The sequence below is a fragment of the Podarcis vaucheri genome (genome assembly GCF_965113315.1).
Source record: "Podarcis vaucheri genome assembly, chromosome: 2".
NCBI lineage: Eukaryota > Metazoa > Chordata > Lepidosauria > Squamata > Lacertidae > Podarcis > Podarcis vaucheri.
In genome coordinates, this window is record NC_138760.1 from 63,080,441 (window position 1) to 63,104,585 (window position 24,145).

The 24,145-nt window shown below is 39.3% G+C and overlaps 1 protein-coding gene across 4 annotated transcripts in view; it reads left to right on the top strand.

Annotated features, from left to right (window-relative positions):
* Positions 1–24,145, top strand: part of DDX46 (DEAD-box helicase 46) — a 36,027-nt gene that overhangs the window by 2,797 nt on the left and 9,085 nt on the right. The window contains exons 3-20 of one of the 4 annotated variants that reach the window (XM_082211483.1): positions 1,033–1,221; positions 1,498–1,665; positions 6,442–6,538; positions 7,058–7,223; positions 8,297–8,454; positions 8,616–8,729; positions 10,215–10,380; positions 10,871–10,991; positions 11,497–11,672; positions 12,479–12,600; positions 13,710–13,788; positions 16,129–16,211; positions 17,344–17,508; positions 18,172–18,334; positions 18,431–18,624; positions 20,050–20,187; positions 21,215–21,364; positions 22,416–22,616. In XM_082211483.1, the coding sequence (XP_082067609.1) occupies positions 1,033–1,221; positions 1,498–1,665; positions 6,442–6,538; positions 7,058–7,223; positions 8,297–8,454; positions 8,616–8,729; positions 10,215–10,380; positions 10,871–10,991; positions 11,497–11,672; positions 12,479–12,600; positions 13,710–13,788; positions 16,129–16,211; positions 17,344–17,508; positions 18,172–18,334; positions 18,431–18,624; positions 20,050–20,187; positions 21,215–21,364; positions 22,416–22,616 (2,650 nt within the window). The remainder of the gene's footprint in view (positions 1–1,032; positions 1,222–1,497; positions 1,666–6,441; positions 6,539–7,057; positions 7,224–8,296; positions 8,455–8,615; positions 8,730–10,214; positions 10,381–10,870; positions 10,992–11,496; positions 11,673–12,478; positions 12,601–13,709; positions 13,789–16,128; positions 16,212–17,343; positions 17,509–18,171; positions 18,335–18,430; positions 18,625–20,049; positions 20,188–21,214; positions 21,365–22,415; positions 22,617–24,145) is intronic. The other 3 variants (XM_082211484.1, XM_082211485.1, XM_082211486.1) reach the window with 3 other exon arrangements.

Genomic DNA, 24,145 nt, shown 5'->3' on the forward strand with positions numbered 1-24,145 from the left:
GCAAGATATTTATTTAGGTTGCAGTGTTTTAAGTACTACTTTACTCTTTTCACCCTATGTTTCATTTTCTTGGTATGATTTGCTTAGCAGCTTTAACTGTGTTATAGGGTGCTAGTGGCTCTCTTGAGAATGTTTGGCATGTATTTTGGATAATAACCCAATACTTTTAATTTATGATATATGGGAGAGGGAAAGTACAATTCTTAACATTTTGGGCATAAAAATACTACTGTTTCTACTGCATTATTTCTATCTACCCCATCTAAAAATTAAACAGTAGGCAACGCTGACATGAATGGCTGTCCCATTGTAATTTAGGGGCTGAGTATACAATTATCCAGAGATTGGATTGCTTGATCAAGCTGCCAACAACTGGATAATGTTATCTTCTGTCCTAATTTATAATCTACAGGACATTACAGCCCTAGAAATTAACAGTGTTAATAGTTAGTTGCCTGGAAATGGTTCAAAGGGTGTTAGTTTATCATTTATTTTTGCTTTTACTCACTGTTTTATTAACTCCTAAACTGCTTTCCTTCTATTATTGTTATGCTTCTTTGCTCTGAGCCACGCTTCCATTTGAAAAGGAAATACTTTAAATACAAAATAATAGAGCTCAAATAACCAAAATGACATTGTCACCCCCTCTTATGAGTTCTGAATTTTATCTTATTTACCGTATTTTTCCATGTGTAAGATGACCCCTATTTTTTGAGACTCCAAATTGAGGAAATGGGGGGGGGTATTGCCCAGACTTGTTGAGCTTTTTTTTGGGGGGGGGAGGAATTATCAACAATCGCTCACCCGCCTGTAAAAGTAGATTAGACTAAGAGAGACTGGCCCATGCATGGTTGAGTGGGATTTGCAGCTGTGCCTCCTCAGTCCTTGTCCAGCATGTGAAGATAAGTCAAGAGCTAATTTTTAACCTTTTTAAAAGCTCTAAAGATTGTATTCTTTGAAAACATTTGTGATTGTGTACGCTAAACTCCAATTTTGGTGTTGTATATCTTGACCATTCTGTTGCTACCACAGGCATTATCGGAAGCGCTCCTCATCACGAGGGCGTTCTGGTAGCCGTTCTAAGAGTCGCTCTCCATCAGACAAAAGAGCAAAACGTGGAGATGATAGACGTTCTAGAAGCAGGGACAGAGAACGTAGGCGTGAAAGATCACGGAGCAGGGACAAGAGGAGATCTCGGTCACGTGATCGAAAGCGTGTGAGGTAAGCAATGGAAAATTGAATAACTTATTAAAACATTCCTCCCCTTGGAGATACTGGGTGTTTTCTGGTGAAAGAGGTTGCCTCTAACTAGACGATGTGTTCAGTAGGAAGTGTTCTCAGTTGGTCATTTTCCTTGAAAAGCTGTAATCATTGGTATTAATGCTTGTCCTGTTTTCTTTTTAGATTACTAATGAAATCTTTTTAGATTACTAATGAATATTTTCTACTATCTCTCTTTTTAATGATTAAACTAGAAATAATATTTTCTTTACACAGTATTACCCAAAATCTGCTTGTGCGTAGGCGTTCACGAAGCAGAGAGCGGGAACGGAGCAGAGAAAGGAGACGATCACGCAGTCGAGAAAGAAGAAGATCCAGAAGCCGAAGTAGAGGGCGACGGTCCCGATCTTCTAGCCCTGGCAAGAACAAGAAAGTAGAAAACAGGTAATTGGCATACTAATGCATGCCATTTTGTTAAACATTTGAATACTTTAATAGAATAGCTATAATTATGGTCAACTTTCTATAGACAAGTCATAAGGAAGTTTGAACGTACTCTGGATAACCATGAATTAAGCATATACACAGAGAGGGAACCTGCCATCAGTACAGCTCGTTTGAAGATTAGGGAAAAAATCCGGGGGGGGGGGAGTGTTTCATTGTGTGTGCTGTGAAGTGGTGATGGTGACATTGGAGCATCTCTGATAATGTGATGAGGGAGTTACAGCTACCTGTTCTGTGACTTTGGGAAGGAAAAAAACCTCATTGATAAATACCAATGAGAGAAGAAGAATGTCCCTGGGTAGAGAGCAACATATAGGAAGGCATGGAGATAAGCATGGTAGAATAAAAAATAAGGAGGATTGTATTGCATTTGTGAGGAATAGGGACAAGAGATTGAATATGAAGAAACAAGTGAGTAAATGAAGTGATTAGGGAAGAGCATTGGGGAACTATGTCTAGTTGCTTCTATATGGTATCCAGTTAATAAGTTTTTTTCTCCCTTCCCTCTGTCCTGGTGTGAACTGCAAGTAAATTTCTAATGCTTTTGCTGCAACCATTAGTGCTAGAGATGAAATGCCGAGGTTCTGAAAATTCAGAGTCTGACATTAGAAGATTAATTGTTGGGAAATACTACATTATAGAGTCCTTTCCTTTATCAAGTTTTATTACAGTATTTCATTTGACTGCTTTGAAATCTGCTTCACCACCACCACCATCACAGTGCCAAAAAGGAAGAGCTCCACATTTTTTAACATATGTTTGCCTCATCTGAACTTGGCATAATTGCAGCAGAAACTATCATGATAATAACAACCTTAAAATTTTGCTGAGATCCAGGACAGATGTTTTGCATTTGCCTACTTCTTAGGTTTGACCTGCTGTTCCACTTTGGTGGACTTTCTCCTTTTAGAACTTTTATTTACCTCAGACACTTCAGTTCTGTATTCTCTCTCTCCCTCTCCCCCCCCCCCCCAATTCCTAAGCTGTATCCACACATTTTTAAAGCAATCCCAATAAAAATGGAAGAGCATGTATGGGCAGTGTTCATGTACACAGCATTGCAGAGAGTCAGCAAAGACACAAAACAGGAAATGTTGAGTATTGTGAGGGACATGTAATGCAGAGTACTTTTTGTATCTGGCTTCATAATGAGGGAACCATTTCTTCTTGTTGAGGTTCTTAACTTGTATCCAAAAACCTCCCTTCATCCTTCCTGACAGGGGGTTGGTGTTGCATACACTCTAATCTATGTACTCCGGTGTTGTTACCTGTACCATTATGATAAAGGTAGATAAAGGACCCCTGATCATTAGGTAGATAAAGGACCCCTGATCATTAGGTTAAGTCCTGGCCGACTCTGGGGTTGCAGCGCTCATCTCGTTTTATTGGCCAAGGGCGCCGGCGTACAGCTTCCGGGTCATGTGGACAACATGACTAAGCCTCTTCTGGCGAACCAGAGCAGTGCACGGAAACGCCGTTTACCTTCCAGCCAGAGCCTATTTACTTGCACTTTGACGTGCTTTCGAACTGCTAGGTTGGCAAGAGCAGGGACTGAGCAACGGGAGCTCACCCCGTCGCGGGGATTCAAACCGCCGACCTTATGATTGGCAAGTCCTAGGCTCTGTTATTTAACCCACAGTACCACCCTCGTCCCCAACCGTTATGATAGGGAGCCCTTTATTTTTATTTTTCTGTAAATAATACTATGTAAGAAAAGGTTTAGTTCTGTTACTTGTTTGTTGAGTAGCTGCTCTTTATAGAGAGAGTTGTGTGCATGCTCCACCTAGTGATTGATCTTGGTGCTCTCATTGCTGGGCACTGTGTTTATCTGCTGTTTCGGTATGCTGGGCTGCAAGAAAATGGCATTGGTGATTCTCTGGCCTCTCAGAAAATCAAACCATTCTTTATAACTTGTTCCTTTGGGGCCTCTGTGCTGCTATCACTATGTTTAGAAAACCTGAAGGAGTCCTCTTTGTTCTACAGATCTGCTTTCTCAAAATTAAAAACAGGTGTGTTAAATGAAAAGTATTAAGCAAGCATGTGGTCAAGGTATACAATAAAAATATGTAAGCCATTTCAGAAATATATCCATCTAGCTTTATCAACCTTATTCTAAAGTCACAAAGATAATGTCTTGAAAGTTCAGTGACATAAACTGTTGTTTAAGATAAGCATATGGTTTTTGTTAAAACCTTTCAGTGGGCTCTAAAGAGAACTTTATAAGATTTTACCAACCAAAATGATTTCTACATTTATAGCCAAGGGTTAGCACATGTTTGAATTGGATTTGTCCTTTTTGTGGGAGAAGAGGTGGGAATAATAAAAATCCATAATAAACATGATAAATGGCTTTCATATTGAAGCCAAGTCTGTCAGATTCTGAGGGAAGGTGTGTGTTTTAAAACATTCATTTTAGCCAGCAGTGACTCCTTGGAGGACACTAACATTTCCAAAGCAAGTGCTAAATCACTTAGTGAAACAAGCATTCATTTTTAGTTGATTTGCACAAGCTGTTTCCTTCAAGGAGGTGTAAAATAAACACTGGGACTATTAGTTACGCGTAGGTATTCTGGAAATTAAATTTTCAATAAGTGTTTGCTTTCAAAAAGAAAGAAAGAGAGAAAAAGAAAGAAAAAAAAGATCAAAATGGAGCCTAACACTTGGTATATGCCTATAAATTGTAAATGTCTGAAATTATGTGCATGATGAGATTAAGGCCAGGATCTAAAGAGGCAAATACAGAGCAGTGCAGACAGTTTTCTTTTCCTTTTGAAGCCCCCTGAGTCACATGGGCATAAGAAGGGCCTGGTGGATCAGGCCATCTTGTTCAGTGTCCTGCTCTCACCGTAGCAGCCATATGCCTATGGGAAGCCCACAAGCAGGGCATGTGCTTCCCTCCTATGGTTTCTAGTAACTGATATTCCAAAGCATATACTGCCTGTAATTGTGAAGGCAAAGCAGAGCCATCATGGTTAGTAGCCAATGGTTGTTTTTATTTTTCACTTCCATGAATTTGTCTAAGCTGCTTTCAGACTCATCCAAGTTTTGGTGGCCATTACACCTTCCTGTGAAAGCAAATTCCATAGTTGAACTGTGTAAGGAAGACTCTTTATTGTGTCTTGAATATTCTTAAATTCAGCTTCATTGGGTGTTGTGAGACAGAAAGAAAAGCTTGTCTATCCACTTTCTTCATGATATGCATACTTTTATAAACCTCTTACTTTCCATTTCTCTGAATTAAAAAAAAATCCAAATACTGCAACTTTTCCTTTTAGGGGAGTTTTTCCATCCTCTTGATCATTTTGGTTGCCGTTTTCTGAACCCTATCCAACTCTAAATTATTCTTTTTGATGTGTGGTCACTAGAACTGTACACAGTGTTCCTAATGTCTTCATACCATAGCTTTGTGTAATGCTGTTATGATAACAGTAGTTTTATTTCCAGCTTTTTTCCTAATGATCCTTACAGCTGCCACACACTGGATCAACACCTTAATTGAACTATCCACTATAACCCCAAGGTCTCATTCCTGGTCAGTCACTGCTAGTTCAGACCCCAAGAGCATATATATGAAATGCATCACTTTATACTTATACTCTAGATTGCTTATGAACAAGTTAAAAAGCACCAGTGTGTGTGGCAGTGGTATGAAGTAGGGCCTTTTCAGTGGAAACTTCTACATTTTGGAAATACCTATTTTTAGATGTGTATCTGATGGCAACTCTACATATATTATGAAGGCATGCTAAAGTACAGCTTTTTACTCCAGCTTTTGGGAGTGTTTGGTTGTTTGTGATTGTATACTGGTTATGTTGAACTGAGTTTAGCTGTCATTATTTTATTTTATTTTATATTGTACTGTCTTTTTGCTGTGTAGCCTGTTCTGTGACCTTGTGGTGTAGGGCAGGTAATAAATGCACCAAATAAGTAATAAATCCTCTCCAGCCAGCATGACAGTAGTTAGGGATGATGGGGTTGTAGTCCATCAATTTTTGGGGACTCACGATTGGGGGAGGGTGCTTTAGATTATATTTTATGGCTCTAATGTTTTGCACACTTACTTGGGTGTGAATCCTGTTGAACATGGTAGTCTTATTTTTTAATAAACGGGTTTGTATCCATCAAATTAGCATGCTTATTAAACGAATTCTACTTGTTCAATGGAACTTCTCCCTCTCTTCCCCCTGTGTGCCCCTCCAAATCTGCTCTTAGGATTCTACAGTGCAAATCTCCTAATCTTCTCCTAATCTGGGAAAAGAGAGGGATGGGAATTTCTGTTGCGTGAATGGAAGTCATTCTGCGAGTGCAATAACATTATTCCCAAACCTTTTGCGTTTCGGAGCACATTTAGGAAAGTAAAACTATTACTTTCAGCACAAAATATCCCACTTCATGTAAGAAAAACCAGCAGTGCTCAGAACCCCCCTCTCAAAAAAGGCAAAGCACCTGCACATTCGACAAAACAAACAGAATGCACAGGCAAGAAGCAGGCAGCTCACACCCAGCAAAAATTGAGAGAGGCAGGGGGCCTTGACAGGTGGAAAGACTGTGTCTGTGGGTGCCATGTTGGGGATTCCAGTGTTAAATAATAATTTACCATAGTTTATTATTACTTATGTGCAATACCATTTTTGTTTCCTTCACTACACCTAAAACTTCTTAAGGGAAGCTGGCATTCACCATCAGTCATATGCAACTCTTGATACTGTCTTTCAGATCACGATCTAAAGAAAAAGTAGAAGGTGTGGAAGTTAACAAAGAAAAGAAAAAAGAGAAAGAGGACAAAGAAGAAGAAAAGGGTCAAGATGTAAATGTATGTATAGTAACTATTGAAAAGTTTCATTGTTCAATAATGGGCACAATACTGTAGTTTATGGACTTGATAGTGTTTCTAATGCTGTATAAAGTCTTGTTTCTCTGCATGTAGCACAAACATCTGTTCTAAATCATCCTTCTGGACAGAATGTAGTGGCTCAATAGAGGACTTCTAACAAGTAGAACATAAGCTACATTTGTGTTGTGACTGTGGGCATTTACTTACTGCTGCTGTAACAACAGTCTCTTGTAATTACAGCTGTGCAGCTGGAACCTGCTTGCTTTTTCCTATGTTCTGCTGCTTATGTTTTGCTTCATTAGTGAATGAAACACAGTAGCTGTCCAAGGCACAGAATGACAGTACTTAATTCTCCAAGAGAGTGAACTTGTATTGTTACACATGAGTTTCCCAAGATTTTATGTTGGATGTGACTGGCAATGTCTTTCATCTCCTTTTGGAAAAACAGAGTTCATGTCAGTGATCAGTAACTGCATATGGTTGCTTTTTCTCCCTCAGAATTTTGATCAGAACAAACTAGAAGAGGAAATGAGGAAGCGAAAAGAAAGAGTAGAGAAATGGAGAGAAGAACAGCGGAAAAAAGCTATGGAAAATATAGGAGAACTAAAGAAAGAAATTGAAGAAATGAAGCAGGGGAAAAAATGGAGCTTAGAAGATGATGATGGTATTAACTTCTTATGTAACTAACTGTGGGGAGGGAAGCCTTTTTGTTGCTGTTGAACATGTGCAGATGTGGAAGATCATGTGCTGTACAATGTCATATGTACTTTACTTTTTTGCTTTCAAAGTGGTTAAGGGAGAGGGGAAGATATAGGCTTCATTTGCATGTCATGCTAAGCCCAAACCATGGCTGATAGTATGCAAATATGCAAACTCCCGAGGAGGAAATAACACCCGCTTTACTCCTTCCCAGACTTCTTAGTTTGCTGCTATGTAGCAGCTAAGTCAAGGTTTGGTTCAGTGTGTTGTCTGAACCCAGGATCATGGTTAGGGTCTCTCCTGATATGTAGCCAAGGTTTGCAGTTACGGGTCCTGGTTAGGTAGGAGAGACATTAGCCACAATCCCATATTCGGACAACACACTAAGCCAAACCTTGGCTTAGCTGCCATCCCATCCTGGGGAGGAGCAAAATAGGTGCAAGGTCCTTGTTGGGAACCAGCATTTTTGCATTGTCATGATAAATCATTCTTGGTTTACAGTGATGTGCAAACCGGGCCATTGGGTTGGGCCCATGTTAAGCTTCTGAGCCTGTATGAACTGACCCAGACCATGTGATCATCATCTGAGGTCCTTTGTGTGCCCCCTCCATGGGGGCCTTTTTTGTGGTGGCTCCCTGTTTGTGGAATGCTGTCCCAAGGGCAGCTTGCCTGGTGCCCTCATTGCATATCTTTAGGTACCAGGTGTAAATGTTTCTCTATAAGCAGGCCTTTGCCTGATTAAATATTCTATGGCCTTTTAAACGTGTTTGTGGGAGGGAATTTGTTTTTATTTTATTATGTGTTTGTGTTCTCATTTTCTATTTTTATGTTGTGAACCGCCCCGTGATCTTTGGATGAATGCAGTGTACAAATACGATGATGATAAATGGATGCATGCAAGTGTTAAGAGTTTTCCAAGTTGTTTGGCAAGAAGAAACAATTTGATTCATTTGTTTATAAAAGCATGAATTGTAATTGTACAAACTACTTGTATCCCAAAACGGTATTAAATACTACTAAAATCTCTTTTTGCATTAGATGATGATGAAGAAACTGCAGAAGGGGAAAAGGAAGGTAATGAGATTGAAGATGAAGAACTTGATCCATTAGATGCATATATGGAAGAAGTGAAAGAAGAGGTTAAGAAGTTCAATATGAGAAGTGTTAAAGGTGGAGGTGGAGGTGGAAGTGAAAAGGTAAATTAATAATAATAATAATAATAATAATAATGTACAGGTCTTAAAATAGTTTTTTTGTGTATTAAATCTGAAATATATGAAATCAAAACTAGTATATAGAGTTTGCTAGTAGGATGGCTTGTAAAATTTCTAATGTTTATGACCTTTTCTTTTTAAAGAAATCTGGGCCAACAGTTACTAAAGTAGTAACAGTGGTGAAAACCAAAAAAGCATCTCCAGAAACAGAAAAGAAGAAAGGAGAACTTATGGTGAATGACCAAGATGCAATGGAGGTAATTACAGCATGCCAAATTGTTTATTTTGCCATATGAAATCCCCTATCAAGTTTATAGATTTTATAAAAGTTTGTTTTAACCATGTATGTAACCCAGTTTAGTGACGTCCACCAATCTATATGCAACATTGTATATTTCCCACAGAAAAAATGAAGAGTTGTAATAGGCATTGTGAAATATAATGGCATTTGCCTATACTTAATACCTTCCTTTTGAGATTTATACTTTCAGAACTGCAGAGTCACTGATAATAATTAGAAGTGAGAAGGATTAGGATAAGCAGCTTGCGAGGCCTTATCGTGGCAACAGAAGAGGGCAGCAATAGTAGTGGCAGCCTATGAGGCCTCATGGTGACATAAGCAGTGGGGCTTACAAGGCCTCGCCATGGTGGAAAGAAGTGGCGGAAGCCTGCAAATCCTCCTGGCGGTAGTAGAAGCTGTGTCAGCCTGCCTCAGCAAGGCCTTGCAGCCATCTCTGCTTCTGCTAGCTCTCCTGCCACCACTACAAGGCCTTACAGGCGGCTACTGCCGCCTCCGCCATGAGAAAGGCTTGCAGTCTGTTGCCACTTTTGCCACTGGGGCAAGGCCTTGAAGGCCACCACTACTGACGCCACCACAACAAGGCCGCGCAGGCTGCTGCTGCTGCTGCTGTCCACTGCCATGACAAGGCTTCTCAGGCTGCTGATTATTGTGCCACTGCTGCCAGGCTGCCGTGGCTACTGCCTCTCCCCCCCTTGTTGATTTTGCCACTGCCAGGCTGCTGCTGCCTCTGCCATCTAGCAGGCCTGCTGGCAGTCTAGCAGTCCCAGATTATTTCTATTCACTATGACTCATCACCATACTTTGGATTGTCCTGAGTACCACCATAGGCCAAGTCCCAGACCAAAAGTCTCATTTGGATGAATTTTTGCTTTCCTGCTGCTGAAAGTGGCCATGAGGTGATTGATAATATCATCATTTATCAGTTTTAGACCTGTAAGTAGTAGCAGTTGCTAGGACATTGTCCTGTTCGCCTCTGCATATTTCCTTCCTTATTTCAGATATCAGATATTGTGATATACAGTGTTACCTCGGGTTACATACACTTCAGGTTACAGATGCTTCGGGTTACAGACTCCGCTAACCCAGAAATAGTACCTCGGGTTAAGAACTTTGCTTCAGGATGAGAACAGAAATCGTATGGTGGCAGCATGGCAGCAGAGGGAGGCCCCATTAGCTAAAGTGGTGCTTCAGGTTAAGAACAGTTTCAGGTTAAGAACGGACCTCCAGAACAAATTAAGTACTTAACCAGAGGTACCACTGTACTATGATGTTTAGCTGGTGATGTATCGCTATATTGGAAACCAGTTATTGCCCAGCCCTCGTCTGCTCTTAGTATAACTTTCAGTTAGCAAGGTAAGGTAAACATGCTCTGCAGAAAGCAGATTTTGCCTGAATATTACTTTGCCTGAATGTTTGGCTTTTTTATTTTATAACTCAACAGTATTCTTCTGAAGAGGAGGAAGTAGATCTCCAGACTGCACTGACAGGGTACCAGACCAAACATAGGAAATTGCTGGAACCAGTGGATCATGGGAAGATTGAATATGAGCCCTACAGGAAAAACTTCTATGTTGAAGTCCCAGAGCTGGCTAAGATGACTCAGGAAGGTAATAACAACCGACAAAGTAGTAGTAACTCTAGTTTCAGAGCTGTTGCATTTCAGATGACCGTGGATAAAATAGGTTGGGAGACACCTTGCATACAGTAAGCATTCACGCTTACATGGGGGCTACATTCTGGGGATTGCACTAAAGCCAATTTTGTATATAGTCTAAATGCATTGGGTACAATGTTGGTGGGATTGCCAAATTCATTTCTCCTGAACACCCATACCCTTCCTCCCCCCCTTTTAATTTTTTTCTTTTTCTCCAAGTGCTTAAAGCTGAATGTACACAAGTTAATTACGCATAAGTTGTGGGCTTACTGTCTTTTGTAGTCATGCTTACAACATAGAAAGCTTATTGGAAATCTCAATATGCTTTATTTAAAACATTGCTGCAGAGGTCAATAATATCGCATGTACAGAGAATATCTTACAAGAGGGCATTGATTTATGTGGATAAGTTAATCAGTATGCTAATCTGGATTGTGTTTCAGAGGTGAATGCATATAGGCTGGAAATGGAAGGAATTATAGTCAAGGGTAAAGGATGTCCTAAGCCAATTAAAACCTGGGTACAGTGTGGGATTTCTATGAAAATCCTGAATTCCATGAAAAAGTAAGTGAACAACAGCAAAATGAAGCATGCATGTCTTGAAGTGTATATGAATTCTCCTTGTGTCTTTGCTTTCTGACTTGTGCTGTTAATAATAATAATAATAATAATAATAATTTATTTATACCCCACCCATCTGGCTGGATTTCCCCAGCCACTCTGGGCGGCTTCCAACAAAACACTAAAATACAATAACCTATTAAACATTAAAAGCTTCCCTAAACAGGGCTGCCTTCAGATGTCTTCTAAAAGTTTGGTAGTTAATTGTTTGCAGCACACAGTTACCATGTGGGTCTGTGTAAAAGAAATTATCTAACAAAGCCATGCAAATTCAAGATTTCAGAGTAGCTACAGGTAACTTAATTATTTAGTGTCACGTGTTCACTAATCATATATATGTTGTGATGTATTTTAATTTCAATTAATAATTTTGACTCTAATTTTTTTTAAAAAATGTGCATAATAGAATGTTCAGGTTCTTAACATACAATCTCTGATTTCCTTTAAGGCATGGCTATGAGAAGCCCACCCCTATCCAAGCCCAGGCTATACCTGCAATTATGGGTGGACGTGATTTAATTGGCATTGCTAAAACAGGAAGTGGAAAGACTATTGCTTTTCTGTTGCCCATGTTCAGGCACATCATGGATCAGAGACCACTAGAAGAAGGAGAGGGTCCAATAGGTACATGATAGTGACATTCTTTTTAATGCCATGCTGTTTGTGTGCAGGTTAATAATTAATTTAATGGATCACCCATGAAATGGAAGTGAACTATGAAAGGAAATGCCTGCTTGTGCTATATAGTTATAATTTCACTATTAAATTTGGTAATTGTTCTTGCCAGGCGGAGGAGAAGATAATACAGGATATGCTTTGCTTCTGTGTTGCAGGTGTATCTTAAATGTTAATTTCTTCTAGCAGAATATGTGTGGATTAGTTTATGGAGCCATCCTCAAGTTTCCTTCCCTCCCCAATCTTTCTTCCCAAACACTGCCTCATATATATTGAGGTACTGGGTGCTACTAAGCAACTTCAGGATTTACTAAGGAAAAGCACCAGGTTGCAGTTCAAAGGAGAATGGAGCACAGCAGGAAATGTGCAGCAAAATGAGGAACAAAACTGAAACAAAATGCAAAGAATGGTTGTCTGAATGTTCCTGTAAGCCACCAAGCCAATTCGTTATCTAAAAAAAGCAAGTTTGTGGCTTGATGGGAAGAAATTGGATGAAATTCATATTTACCTTGTTTCTTTACACACTTTTACATTGTACATAAAATCCTATACATCTATAAGATACCTATTACTATGACATATTAGATTTCTCTCACAAAAGAAAATTGTGTCATTCTAGGAATTGGATTTCTTTTGTGGAAGGAAATCTCATTACTTTTTAAGCATGTGTTGGAAGTAAGGTGCTGAAAATGGTGAGATTTGTTTACGAGTAAAGAGTCAGGATTTTTGTAATTACACTGCTTTGTTCTTTTCAGCTGTTATTATGACTCCCACTCGAGAGCTGGCTTTACAGATTACAAAGGAGTGTAAGAAGTTCTCAAAGACACTTGGGGTTAGAGTTGTATGTGTATACGGAGGAACAGGAATAAGTGAACAGGTACATATAAATCTTGTCTCTCTATTCATAGCATCTTGATTTGTGTTGCTATCGGTGCAGAATTTGTTTGGAATCCTTTTTCTTTTTTAGGTTTCAAGTAGCTTCTCTGTAACAGTTGTTTAATTTAGAGAGAATGCGAAGGTTACTATTTTGGATCCAGAGAGGCAAGAGCTGGGCTCTGCTCTTGCAGCAGCCTTCCATGGCTATTCCACACTACACCCACCCTAAGAGGGACAGGACACCCATTGGGGGGGTGGGTTCCTATTTTTTCTCTGATGCATACATTAGCAAAGGGGGCTTTTTGCTGAAGGATTCAGCAAAATCACCATCTTAGTAGCTCAGTAGGTAGAACATGAGACTCTTAATCTCTGGGTCATGGTTTCAAGCAAAAGATTGGGCAAAAGATTCTTGCATTGCTTGCAGGGGGTTGGACTAGATGACCCATGTGGTCTCTTCCAACTCTACAGATCTATGAAAATGAATATGTTCCTATTCTGGTAAAATTTTATGAACTTTCAGTTTTGTTGTTGAACCCACAGCTGTTGTTTTGACTGCAGAGTTGCTTTCACAATTCAGATAGTAATTGGGAGTTTCCCAGTTGCATATTTGAGACATTCCACACTTAATAATTCACAAGAAATGGAATGTAGTGAGTCTAAACTCTGCCACAAAACAAGAGTGCAGTATTCAGCTAAGTTTTATTTGGAATAGACCCATTGAAATTAATCAACATGGCTAAGTTAGCTCCATTAATTTCACTGGGTCCACAGTAAAAGCTGGATACCACCCAAGGCAATTTAAATTACAATAGGTTGGATGCAGACTTTGCCTTCTACAAACAAAAGGCCGCCCTGAGCTAGCCAACTGCAGATTAATCTTTGTGGGGCACCATAGTAAGTAAGGTGCTTGCAAGCATCTTACTATGTTTTGATTTGTTTTAACTGACAAAAAATGAGCTAATCAGATGTTGCAGGGGAATAGTACCCCCAACCTTTAATGTTTACAGCTGAGGGAATTGGTACTGAATCACTGATGAGTAGAATAATTGCTTAAGGATTGCTGATAATACCATAAGTGTTATAATTTTCCTCAACTTATTTTATTACCAGATTGCTGAACTGAAAAGGGGTGCTGAAATAATCGTTTGCACACCTGGCCGCATGATTGACATGTTAGCAGCTAACAATGGTAAGAAGAGACTTTCATTTAATGATTTTCTTTAATGATAAATAAATGGAACATTTTATTCATAAATGGAATTCTGGAAGTTATGTATTTCTTGAAGCTGTGATATCAGATATCGTGAACATAGTCATAAAAATGCTTCTTTCCAATAACTTTTAGATATGGGTCTTATAAGTGAAGGACAGTAACTCTTAAGAATTTCTTAGAACAAGTACATGCATTTTAGACTTATATCTCAACTTCAAAATTGGCTTACTTAGGATTATTGTTTTTTAATTTGAAGTTATGCTGCCTGTTTGATGCTTGTTGACATTAATGCAACATAGTAATTAACTTTAGTTGAAGGAAATATAGCTGCACATTTCTAAATTGAAGTAAATCCACAATTCTTTTTCAACAAAAACATGAAATTTCTCTCATATATCATAAGTTTTCCTTCTTAGTACAAATCAATATACTAAACAGAGATATTGCAGCTTTAAAATGCTTTTTATTTCCGTATTGCATGCTTGTCAAATAATGTTTGATTTGCTTAAATATTGTACTTCAAAACCTCTACTAAACTGTTGACATTTGACTTCTGTGGGAAAAGTTCCTTCAAGAATTATAGAACTGGGCTTCCAAGACTTAAGCCATCAAAGGTAGGTACATCATTGCAGTTCCCAAGCAATGTACACTTTTAGGAGCTGAATAAATAATGAAAATTCTGCCAATTAAAATGGGATAATAATATATGTATTTAGTCCTGAAGGAGATTTACCTTTTATCCGCTTTAAATTAGCTACCTTAAAAGCCACATTAAAACAGCTTTTCCTCTTCCTTTTCTTTAAAGCAATATCCTTGCTTCAAAATAGCTAAATTGTGTGTTCCTCCCCTTGTGTGTAACTCAGTCCGGCATCCAAATAAGTAGTTTAGAAATTCAGATCATAATTGATGATTGGGGTGGAAGTAACCTAGGGATCTGCAGAATTAAAGGGAGCTTGTGGTGGAGTGCATAACCCCTATGCTGTGGAGAAAGCTCCATGCTTTCTTAGATTTTAATGTACCCCAAACTTCATGTCAGGTTTCTGCTCTTCCCATGTTCAGAGGAGGTTGGGTAGGGTTTTTCCTGCCTTACCCATTCCCTTTACAGCATATAGAAGCAGCAATACCTGTGGATTTTAGACATTTCAATTCTTCCCTAGTTTTAAGTGTTCAAGGGTTTTGTTAAAACTCAGTCTGCTCTCATGTAATTCCGAATCACATAAGATTAGATCCTAAAATCCCAAGTGGAAAGCACTACCACAAATGCAGGGTGTGTATGTGTTCTTCTGACCCCACCCCTTATTTTTTCATCCACACCCACACCCTGTGCTTCACACTGATTCATGACCCCCTAGAGTGGTGGGGGGAGGGCTTTAGATGTTGCTGCTGATGGAGGGGGGGACCCACAAATTGCATTTGCAATGTGTGTAGGGAAGTGTGTTCTACTTACATATGGGGGTTCTTCAGTTCAATGATATAATGTAGAATTGCTACTGTGTACAACCTTTAAGTTTAGATTCAAGTGCCTTTTGTATTGGCACTTCTGAAAAAATCTGTTGTGATTTATTTTTAAAGACAAATTCTTTGAGTTTAGACCATAAAATAAGACAAAAGACATACTATGCATAGGCCCATTTGCCACTACAATTGGGGTAGCTTTTTAAAGACTGAATTATAAGTGTTAAGGTGTGTCTGTGTCTGAAGGTATGGGAAATGTGGCTTATACAATTCTTGCTGTTAGCTGCTGTCTAGATGATTCTCCTTATCTTCAAATCAGTGTGAGAGGTGCTGCTTCTGACGAAAACAGTGACAAAACTCTTGTCTTCTTTGTGGTTACTTTCACCCATCATAAATATTTCAAATAATAATCTATGTAGAGGCTTTTGTGGGGCTTCTTCAGTTAGCTCTTGAACTTTGCCTTCCACACATGCGCTGTAATCTCTAATATGTTTTTTTCTAGGTGGCGCTCACAGATAGTGGCTGATGTGGCTCGTTGCTTCACCTCAGTCTTAGTTTTATGATGTGTTTTGGTGAGGGCTGTTTTCTGAATTTTACAGGTTCTTCTGGCCCTGTACTGGTATGCAAGAGAGGAGTTTGACAAAATAATGGGCCTTGTGCATCAGTACACAATTGCCAAAATGTCAATGGAGCAAGAGATAAGGCATTTAGCAAATTGCTTTTCTAAAATAAATATAACATTTAATGTTTGTTTAGCCAGTAGTCAGAATATGTACCATTTTATTTACATTTGCTGTTGAAGAAAAAACGGCCTTTAGATTTATTCTTGTTTCTCTTTATTTTTCTCTCGCCTTTTCATAGGTCGAGTGACAAATCTTCGGAGAGTGACATATGTTGTCCTTGATGAAGCTGATAGAATGTTTGATATGGGCTTTGAGCCTCAGGTGAGAATGGGAAAATAATTGTATTGTAGAGTTGGAAGACGTTATGTGTGTCTTTTTAGTTCAGACCTTGGGCCATATTGCAACCCTCCAGGTCTTTCTATCTGCTCCTTGGGACTCTCCCTAAACCACATCCTGGCCCTGCTTTGCACCATCCTTGAGTGTTTTGCCTAGTGTCAATTTGTCCTTGAACACTAATAATGCTACTTGCTTGGCTGGATGGAAGATAGAGAGGGATGTTTAAAGAGGTGTAGAAACTAGCTTGCTGTACAAAGCAAAATTAATATTTGTTCTGCCCATTCTTGCCTCAACCCTTGCCCACGTGGCCTCTGAAAGATGCCTAAAAGTGATTGCAGCTCCCAAGACAAAAATAGTTCTTCCATCCATTGTTTAGAACATATGTGATTAATCTGAAATGGGTGCCTGGAAAGTTCACAGGCTTGGCTGACACATACTTAGCCCTTTAGTGCTGCCTGCTTCCCAGTTCAGTAGACTATATACAAAATAGCATCAGGCAACAACAAAAGGGATGTATTTAAGAAACTCTAGAAGGCTTATGCTTGTGGCAAACGTATCAGAAAGATTAGCCACCACTATTGTAGACACTGAAGTTTCTTTCCTGTAGAATGTAGGAGGGTTGTTCTGCACTTTTTGTTGCAGAATTTGTACAGAAGTAGACCTGCAAAAATAATCCTTATAGGAGATTGTCCCATGCCCAACAGTAAACAATGTCCCCAATGTTCACTTGCTTTCCAATTACAATTTTCTTTCACTAAATGAAAAAGCACTGAGAGCATATTTCTATTTGAGTATTTGTACAACCACTGTAAAGTGTTGGGGTAAACCAGGCATAGGCAATCTCATCCCTCCAGATGTTTTGGGACTACAATTCCCATCATCTCTGACCACTGATCCTGTTAGCTAGTTGATCATGGGAGTTGTAGTTCCAAAACATCTGGAGGGCTGAGTTTGCCTATGCCTGCTATGTTCCATAGGCTTTTGCAAAAATGTTTGGTTACTAAAATGTTTCCCAGAACTGTCTATGTAAGGTTTTGCATTGTATTGCATGAGCTAAGATGGAAGTAATTTGATTTGGAGAATTGTGGTGTTAACCTTCCCTTTGAACTTGCTCTAGGTTATGCGCATTGTAGACAATGTGAGACCTGATCGCCAGACTGTTATGTTCTCTGCTACCTTTCCTAGAGCCATGGAGGCTTTAGCTCGTCGAATATTAAGCAAGCCAATAGAAGTCCAAGTTGGTGGTAGAAGTGTCGTCTGCTCCGATGTGGAACAAAAAGTGGTAAGTTTCAGGAATATATATGCTTTCAGGAATATATCTGCTTGTTTGCAACAAACTGCTCAAAACTCAGTTGTACATACAAAACTATACATCCAAGATGGCTTCAGCTCTGGATTATTTTGAAAAAAACAGACTTCTAAAATACATTCACTTTACAAAGTAGGGGATAGTGATTATGTTTATCCTTGTCTTACATGGCTTTGGCTAGACTGACAAAAATATCTTACAGTAGTGAGATTTATTTTTCCTTATACCAAGGATATTTATTTTTCTTTCCGCCAAGGTTGTTATTTGTATGCACAGTCTATGAGCTGTTGTGCCAGGAAGCTTATATTTAATGGTAGCTTCCTTTGCATGATTCTGACCAGCTCTTTGAATCCTAGCAGCACAGCTCTTTCTTGTACTTCTTTCAAAGCGGGGTGACTCCCCAACTCCCAAAAGCAAGAGAAGAGAAGAGCCTTGGCCCACTTGCTTAGATGCAGCTGTAGTTTTTCTTGCAAAATTTAGCAATTTGCACTATCAAAATTAAAGCAAGAATCATAGAGTTGAGATGGAAGAGAACTGTATATTGACTTACTTGATTTTTACTTCCAATATGACTGGAAGCCAATTTAAGCAATTATCCGTGAGATGCTGTCTCCTTAAACTATGTTGTTCTTTCAGATTGTCATAGAGGAGGAGAACAAGTTTTTGAAGTTACTTGAATTATTGGGACATTATCAGGAACAAGGAGCTGTCATTATATTTGTAGATAAACAAGAACATGCTGATGGATTGCTGAAAGACTTAATGAGAGCCTCTTATCCCTGCCTGTCTCTTCATGGAGGTAATGGACATTATTTAGTCATTACAGCTATATAACTAGAGTAATGAAACCTGAATAATGTCATTTCTCAACATCTGTATTATGTGTCCTCCACAGGTATTGACCAGTATGACAGAGATAGCATAATCAATGATTTTAAGAGTGGAGTGTGCAAGCTTCTTGTGGCCACATCCGTGGCCGCCCGAGGTCTTGATGTAAAACATCTTATGCTTGTAGTCAACTACAGCTGCCCCAATCATTATGAGGATTATGTGCACAGAGCAGGCAGAACTGGACGAGCAGGCAACAAAGTATGTATGCAATATGCTTTATAAATAAACTGCTAAAAACAGTACTCTGATAAAGATGATTTTGTTTGCTGGAGGTAGAGAATTTGTAGAACACTGCAGGTGGATCAGTTTTAAATAAAGGTATTTTAAATCTAGGAATGCGGGTGGCGCTGTGGGTTAAACCACAGAGCCTAGGACTTGCCAATCAGAAGGTCGGCAGTTTGAATCCCCACGACGGAGTGAGCTCCCATTGCTCGGTCCCTGCTCCTGCCAACCTAGCAGTTCGAAAGCACGTCAAAGTGCAAGTAGATAAATAGGTAGCGCTCTGGCGGGAAGGTAAACGGTGTTTCTGTGCGCTGCTTTGGTTCACCAGAAGCGGCTTAGTCATGCTGGCCACATGACCCGGAAGCTGTACGCCGGCTCCCTCGGCCAGTAAAGCGAGATGAGCGCCGCAACCCCAGAGTCGGGCACGACTGGACCTAATGGTCAGGGGTCCCTTTACCTATATTAAATCTGATCTAAGTCATGATTTAAATCAGCAGGAAGTTCATTTTGACATTCATGTTTTCTGAACAAGCGTGCGTTCTAACTGATCACTCAGTTAGATCAGAAGATGATAATGATAATAATCTTATATTGGTTTGTAACCATATAAAGCCATTGTGTAGCCTCAAGGCATGATTCAGATTCTTTTGGCCATGCATCTCACACCAGTTTTGTACTGTAGAATTACGTTTGCTTCACGGCAACCATATTCATATGCAGGTACAGTAAGATCACTGCGGTCCTGGAACAAATTAGCATGCTAATTCATGTTGCACTGAACTATGGTTAATGTCTATGTACAGCATATGTTTGCATTGTTCCAGTTTCTTTTTAAATGAGGCTATTTTTTAAAGAAGACCTTTTTATAACTGAAATGTAGAAAGATAAAATTAAGTCATAAAAATGTAAATTCTGGGTTGCTTCCAGTGTTATGCCAGTGGGATTCTGCTGGTGCAACAGATCTTCTGTTCTCTTTCCTCCCCCCCCAAAAAAAAAATCTTCTCCAGAGTACCCCAACTGTCTGGACTTGATGAGTGGGCTGTTGCACACACAAAGGTTTCTTGCATCAGTGTAGCTGACTTGTTGGATGCTGCCCCCCGTCTCTTACTTTTTAAAAAAGCTAAAAGTCAATCCTGGAATCCTGTGGAAACCTTAGCAAGAGAACGGTGATACCACGGAAGTCAGTGACTACATTCCAATTGGTTCACCTGTGGGTCAAGAAGTCACCACAAGATTAAAACAGACTGGTGTCTTGTGATTGCTCTTCTTACCTGTCACCCTATTTGTTATACATTTGGTTGCCCCCAAACAGTGAATTAAGTTCTTCACATTAGCTTGGTGGATTGTTGTGTCCTAAAATATAACTGCCCCCAAAGTTTATACATAATATTTTATTAACAGGGTTATGCATATACCTTCATTACTGAAGATCAAGCACGGTATGCTGGTGATATAATTAAAGCTTTGGAGTTGTCAAGTAATCCAGTTCCTCCTGAGCTGGAAAAGCTTTGGACTGACTTCAAAGATCAGCAGAAAGCTGTAAGTAATCCACTTTTCCGTTGTCTGATAATGTTTGTGCAAAGACAAAACAGTTGTTAAATAGGCTTCAGATGGGCACTTGTTGGGACATAGTTTTAACGTGGCTTTTATGGGGTTGGAGCCAAAGTGTCTTCTGCTCAAGAACACCTCCCACTTTGAGTGTTGGGAGAGAAAAGTGAAACTAATCCAAATAGGTTTTTCTGATAAAACAAACAGTAGCTTGAAGTCTGCCATAGAGCCTGCCTACTTGAGCACTGTGTGTCCTTGTTTGCAGGAGCGTTGTTCCTCTTGCTTTTTGAATCCAAGCTGTACTTTTAAAGTTTGGATGCCATGCTGTAGAGTTAGGCTTGGTAATAATATAATGAGAAGGAGGTAAAAGAATGTAGCTTATTTCAGACTGTTGGTTTGGTGATGGCATTTTTGAGTGCTATTTTGTGCAACAACTTCCCACTAGTAGAAACCTAGAAAAGGGAGTGGCCTGTGTTTGACCTTTCTGCCTTGTGTTTTTGTTTTTACATCTAGGAAGTTTTATACATAAGGAGCAGTAAAAAACAGCGCCCACCCCCTACCTGCAGCTTGAAGTGGTGTACATATGCATTTTGCTGCATATGTAGATCATGCCTTGATTTATAGGCTGAAAAGCACTGCAGTTTCATTTTTTAGTTTTTTTGTTAAAATGCTGCTTGGGTGTGCATAGAAATATCTAAAAAAGAATAAGGGTTCAGTGGATTTGTTCTTTTTGTTCCACAGGTGCCATGTAGTTATTTTTAAGGTGAAATATATTTCTATTTTATGTGTGATACCTGTTAAATCTGCTTTTTTGTTTCTACGTTTGGACTTTTTCTGTATATGGAATTTTTCTACCCTCATTATGTGTTGTGAGTGCTTAGCAGCACTTTAGCAGGATCAGCTCCCCCATTCATTAACATAAACAAGTATTGAAATATTTGCAATAGTCATGTTAAAAGCTAAGTTGGAATTTTTATATTGTGGAAGTGACTTCTGAACAAGGAGATTTGCCTTTTAGGAGGGGAAAACAATTAAGAAGAGCAGCGGGTTTTCTGGGAAAGGATTCAAGTTTGATGAAACTGAGGAGGCTTTGGCTAATGAGCGGAAGAAATTACAAAAAGCTGCACTTGGCTTGCAAGATTCAGATGATGAAGATACAGCAGTTTCAGTAAGTATTTAAATTTACTATTTAGTATAGCATTTTCTTCATACACACACACACACACACACACACACACACACACACACAGTAACTACAGAATTGTGACTCACTTTTTCTGCTTCTGTTCTGATTGATTTCACAAAAACATGCTTGTTAGCTGAATTTCCTTTTTATATACAATTAAAAGGATTTTTGGCATTCAGATTCTTCATACTCTTTACATTAAATGGAAACTGAGTACTGGGTGGAATCCAACCTTGCACAAGTGGATATCCCCTTGTGCAGCAGGAGTTTCCTGTCTTCACCTTTTGTAGGCCCCTGGGAGCGCTCAGGCTTCACTCCAGAAGATTGACAGATCCGCTGGATCAGATTTGGGGACATGTGGGGGGCTTCAGGGTTGAGGAAAGGAAGGGAAGTCATGTTACACAAGTGAAGTGCTTGCAGAGTTGGGCAGACATCACTGGATGTTACCCACTGTTTATAACAAAGAACCTTGTGAGACCTTGAAGACTAACAGATTTATTATACATAAACTTTTGTGGGCTAAAGTCCAGTCCACTTCATCAGATGCATTTGATGGAGTAGATTTTGGTCCATGACAGCTGTATGTCATAAGAAATTTGTTACACTTCAAGGAGTCACAGGGCTCCTCATTGTTTTTTTCCTGCAATGAACTAATTTATCTGCCTTTCTTGAAACTGTTTATAATGAAGGTCAGGCATGGTTTTCAAGTTTTGATAATTTTTCTATTGCCTTTCACTCAAAATGAGACTGTCAACACCCCAGGCCGAATTATTTCAGAGACTGATTCTTGCTTTTATTCAAATAATAGGTGGAATTCAGAGTTACACACATCAGATGGAACAATCCTGCCTCCACTGTGTGCTTTTCCGGGGGGTTCTGACCTCCCCCAGAGCCAATTGTAGGGGTCACACAGGGGGAGGAGATGGGAGAAGCCCCATTACACAAGGAAAAGCCCTTGCACTGGGCTTCCATTGACGGCGTTGACCATAATTTCCAGAAACTTGAAATTACATTGTTTTTTCTTTTTCAATAGATTGACGAGCAGATTGAAAGTATGTTCAATTCAAAGAAAAGAGTAAAGGACATGGCATCATCTGGCGGGACATCTAACGTTCCTGCCCCAACAGCAGGAAATGCAGAAAAGTTAGAAATTGCTAAGAGATTGGCATTGAGAATCAATGCACAGAAGAATCTTGGAGCCGAGGCACAAGTATTGGTCTCTTTTCAATTTAAGGTCACCCTCCTTTACAATGCAAACATTTCTAAACTTTTATTGAATATGTTATATGTTGCCGACTGCATCCAGCAGAATTCTCATTATCTGGACAACCCTAAGAGACACACACATTTGCACTGGGGTAAAAAATGGTGTAGACATTGTTTACAGAGTTCTGTGTTAATAAATGCTCAGTTTTGATTGACACAAAACCATACAGTCTAGGTTAAGTACTATTGAAAAAGGAGTAAAAAAAATCACATTCCCTTTTAATGCCTTTCTGTGATTCTATATATGTAACTATCCCAGAAGTGAGGAGTGAAGTATTTATTTTGAATAGCCACTACAGCAGGGATGAAGAACCAGATGTTGCTGGGCAGTCTAGGAATTTGATGACTTGGTTAGCAGAGCAGAGGGGCACAGGGCATGAAAAGGAATTCATATATGGGAGGTCCAGATAACCAAAGGTTCCACTGCATATATGTTGGCAATATTTGAAGTGTTTTTGATGCGACTGTTGATGCAGAAATTCAAAGTATTAGTGCCAATAACTGTGCCAACTATGAAAGTTATAAATACCTTAATAATTTTTTAAGGTCCCTAAAAAAAGTCATTAACCATATTTGATATGCAAATATGCCTTTTTAAACAAAAGTTCTTTGTAGAATGGTATTTCTGCATGAACAGTTTTTTGTGGTTGACTGCTAGCATGCTCAGTAACAGTGATTACCGAATAAGAATTTTCTTATTTTTGTCAATAATTCTCTCTTTTTTATGAACACTTCAGTCCCAGTTTGGGATAGATAGCAAAAAAATAGGTGCCTATTTAGTCCCAGAGGACATTAAATAAAATTAAGTAATATGTTTGTTGACCAAAAAACAAGGGAAATAGAAAAGGGAAAAGAAAAGATAAGAAAAAAGTGCACCAGTACTATAAATATGTGTGTAGTAATGCTAAACAGGCCCAACACTTCAGCCATAAAGTTAATATCTGAAAATATAAGGGTCTGGTGACTTCTGTTTCAGTGTATCTGAAGAAGTGTGCATGCACACGTAAGCTCATACCAATAACAAACTTAGTTGGTCTCTTAAGGTGCTACTATAAGGATTTTTTTAAATCTGAAAATGGGTTACTGTTCATATACTTTTGCTCTGCATGAGCCACTTCCTAGGTGAGCAGTATTTTCCCCACTATTTGTGTGCAATGTGGAGAACATGCCAGAATCATGAGTTAATGCAAAGTTCCCGGAAAACCTTAAACAGGATCTCTTTTCTCTGCAACAATTCACAACTCTCGTTTCTTCCTCTGTAGGTATTTTGGCACTTATTTTTTGGGTCTGAGCTATCTTCTCCTCTGACTTACTCTAACCGGTCAAGGAACATAGAGGGAATCATACTATCATGGCTAGTGTTGGCCATGCCGCCGCAGTACTGTCAGGGAAGGGAGTAGAACACATGCCCTGGTTGTTGAGGCAGCTGTGTGGACGCTCCCTGCCTTGCTGTGCGGCAGTGAAACTGTCACAGTGCAGTAAAATCGGGAGCATTTC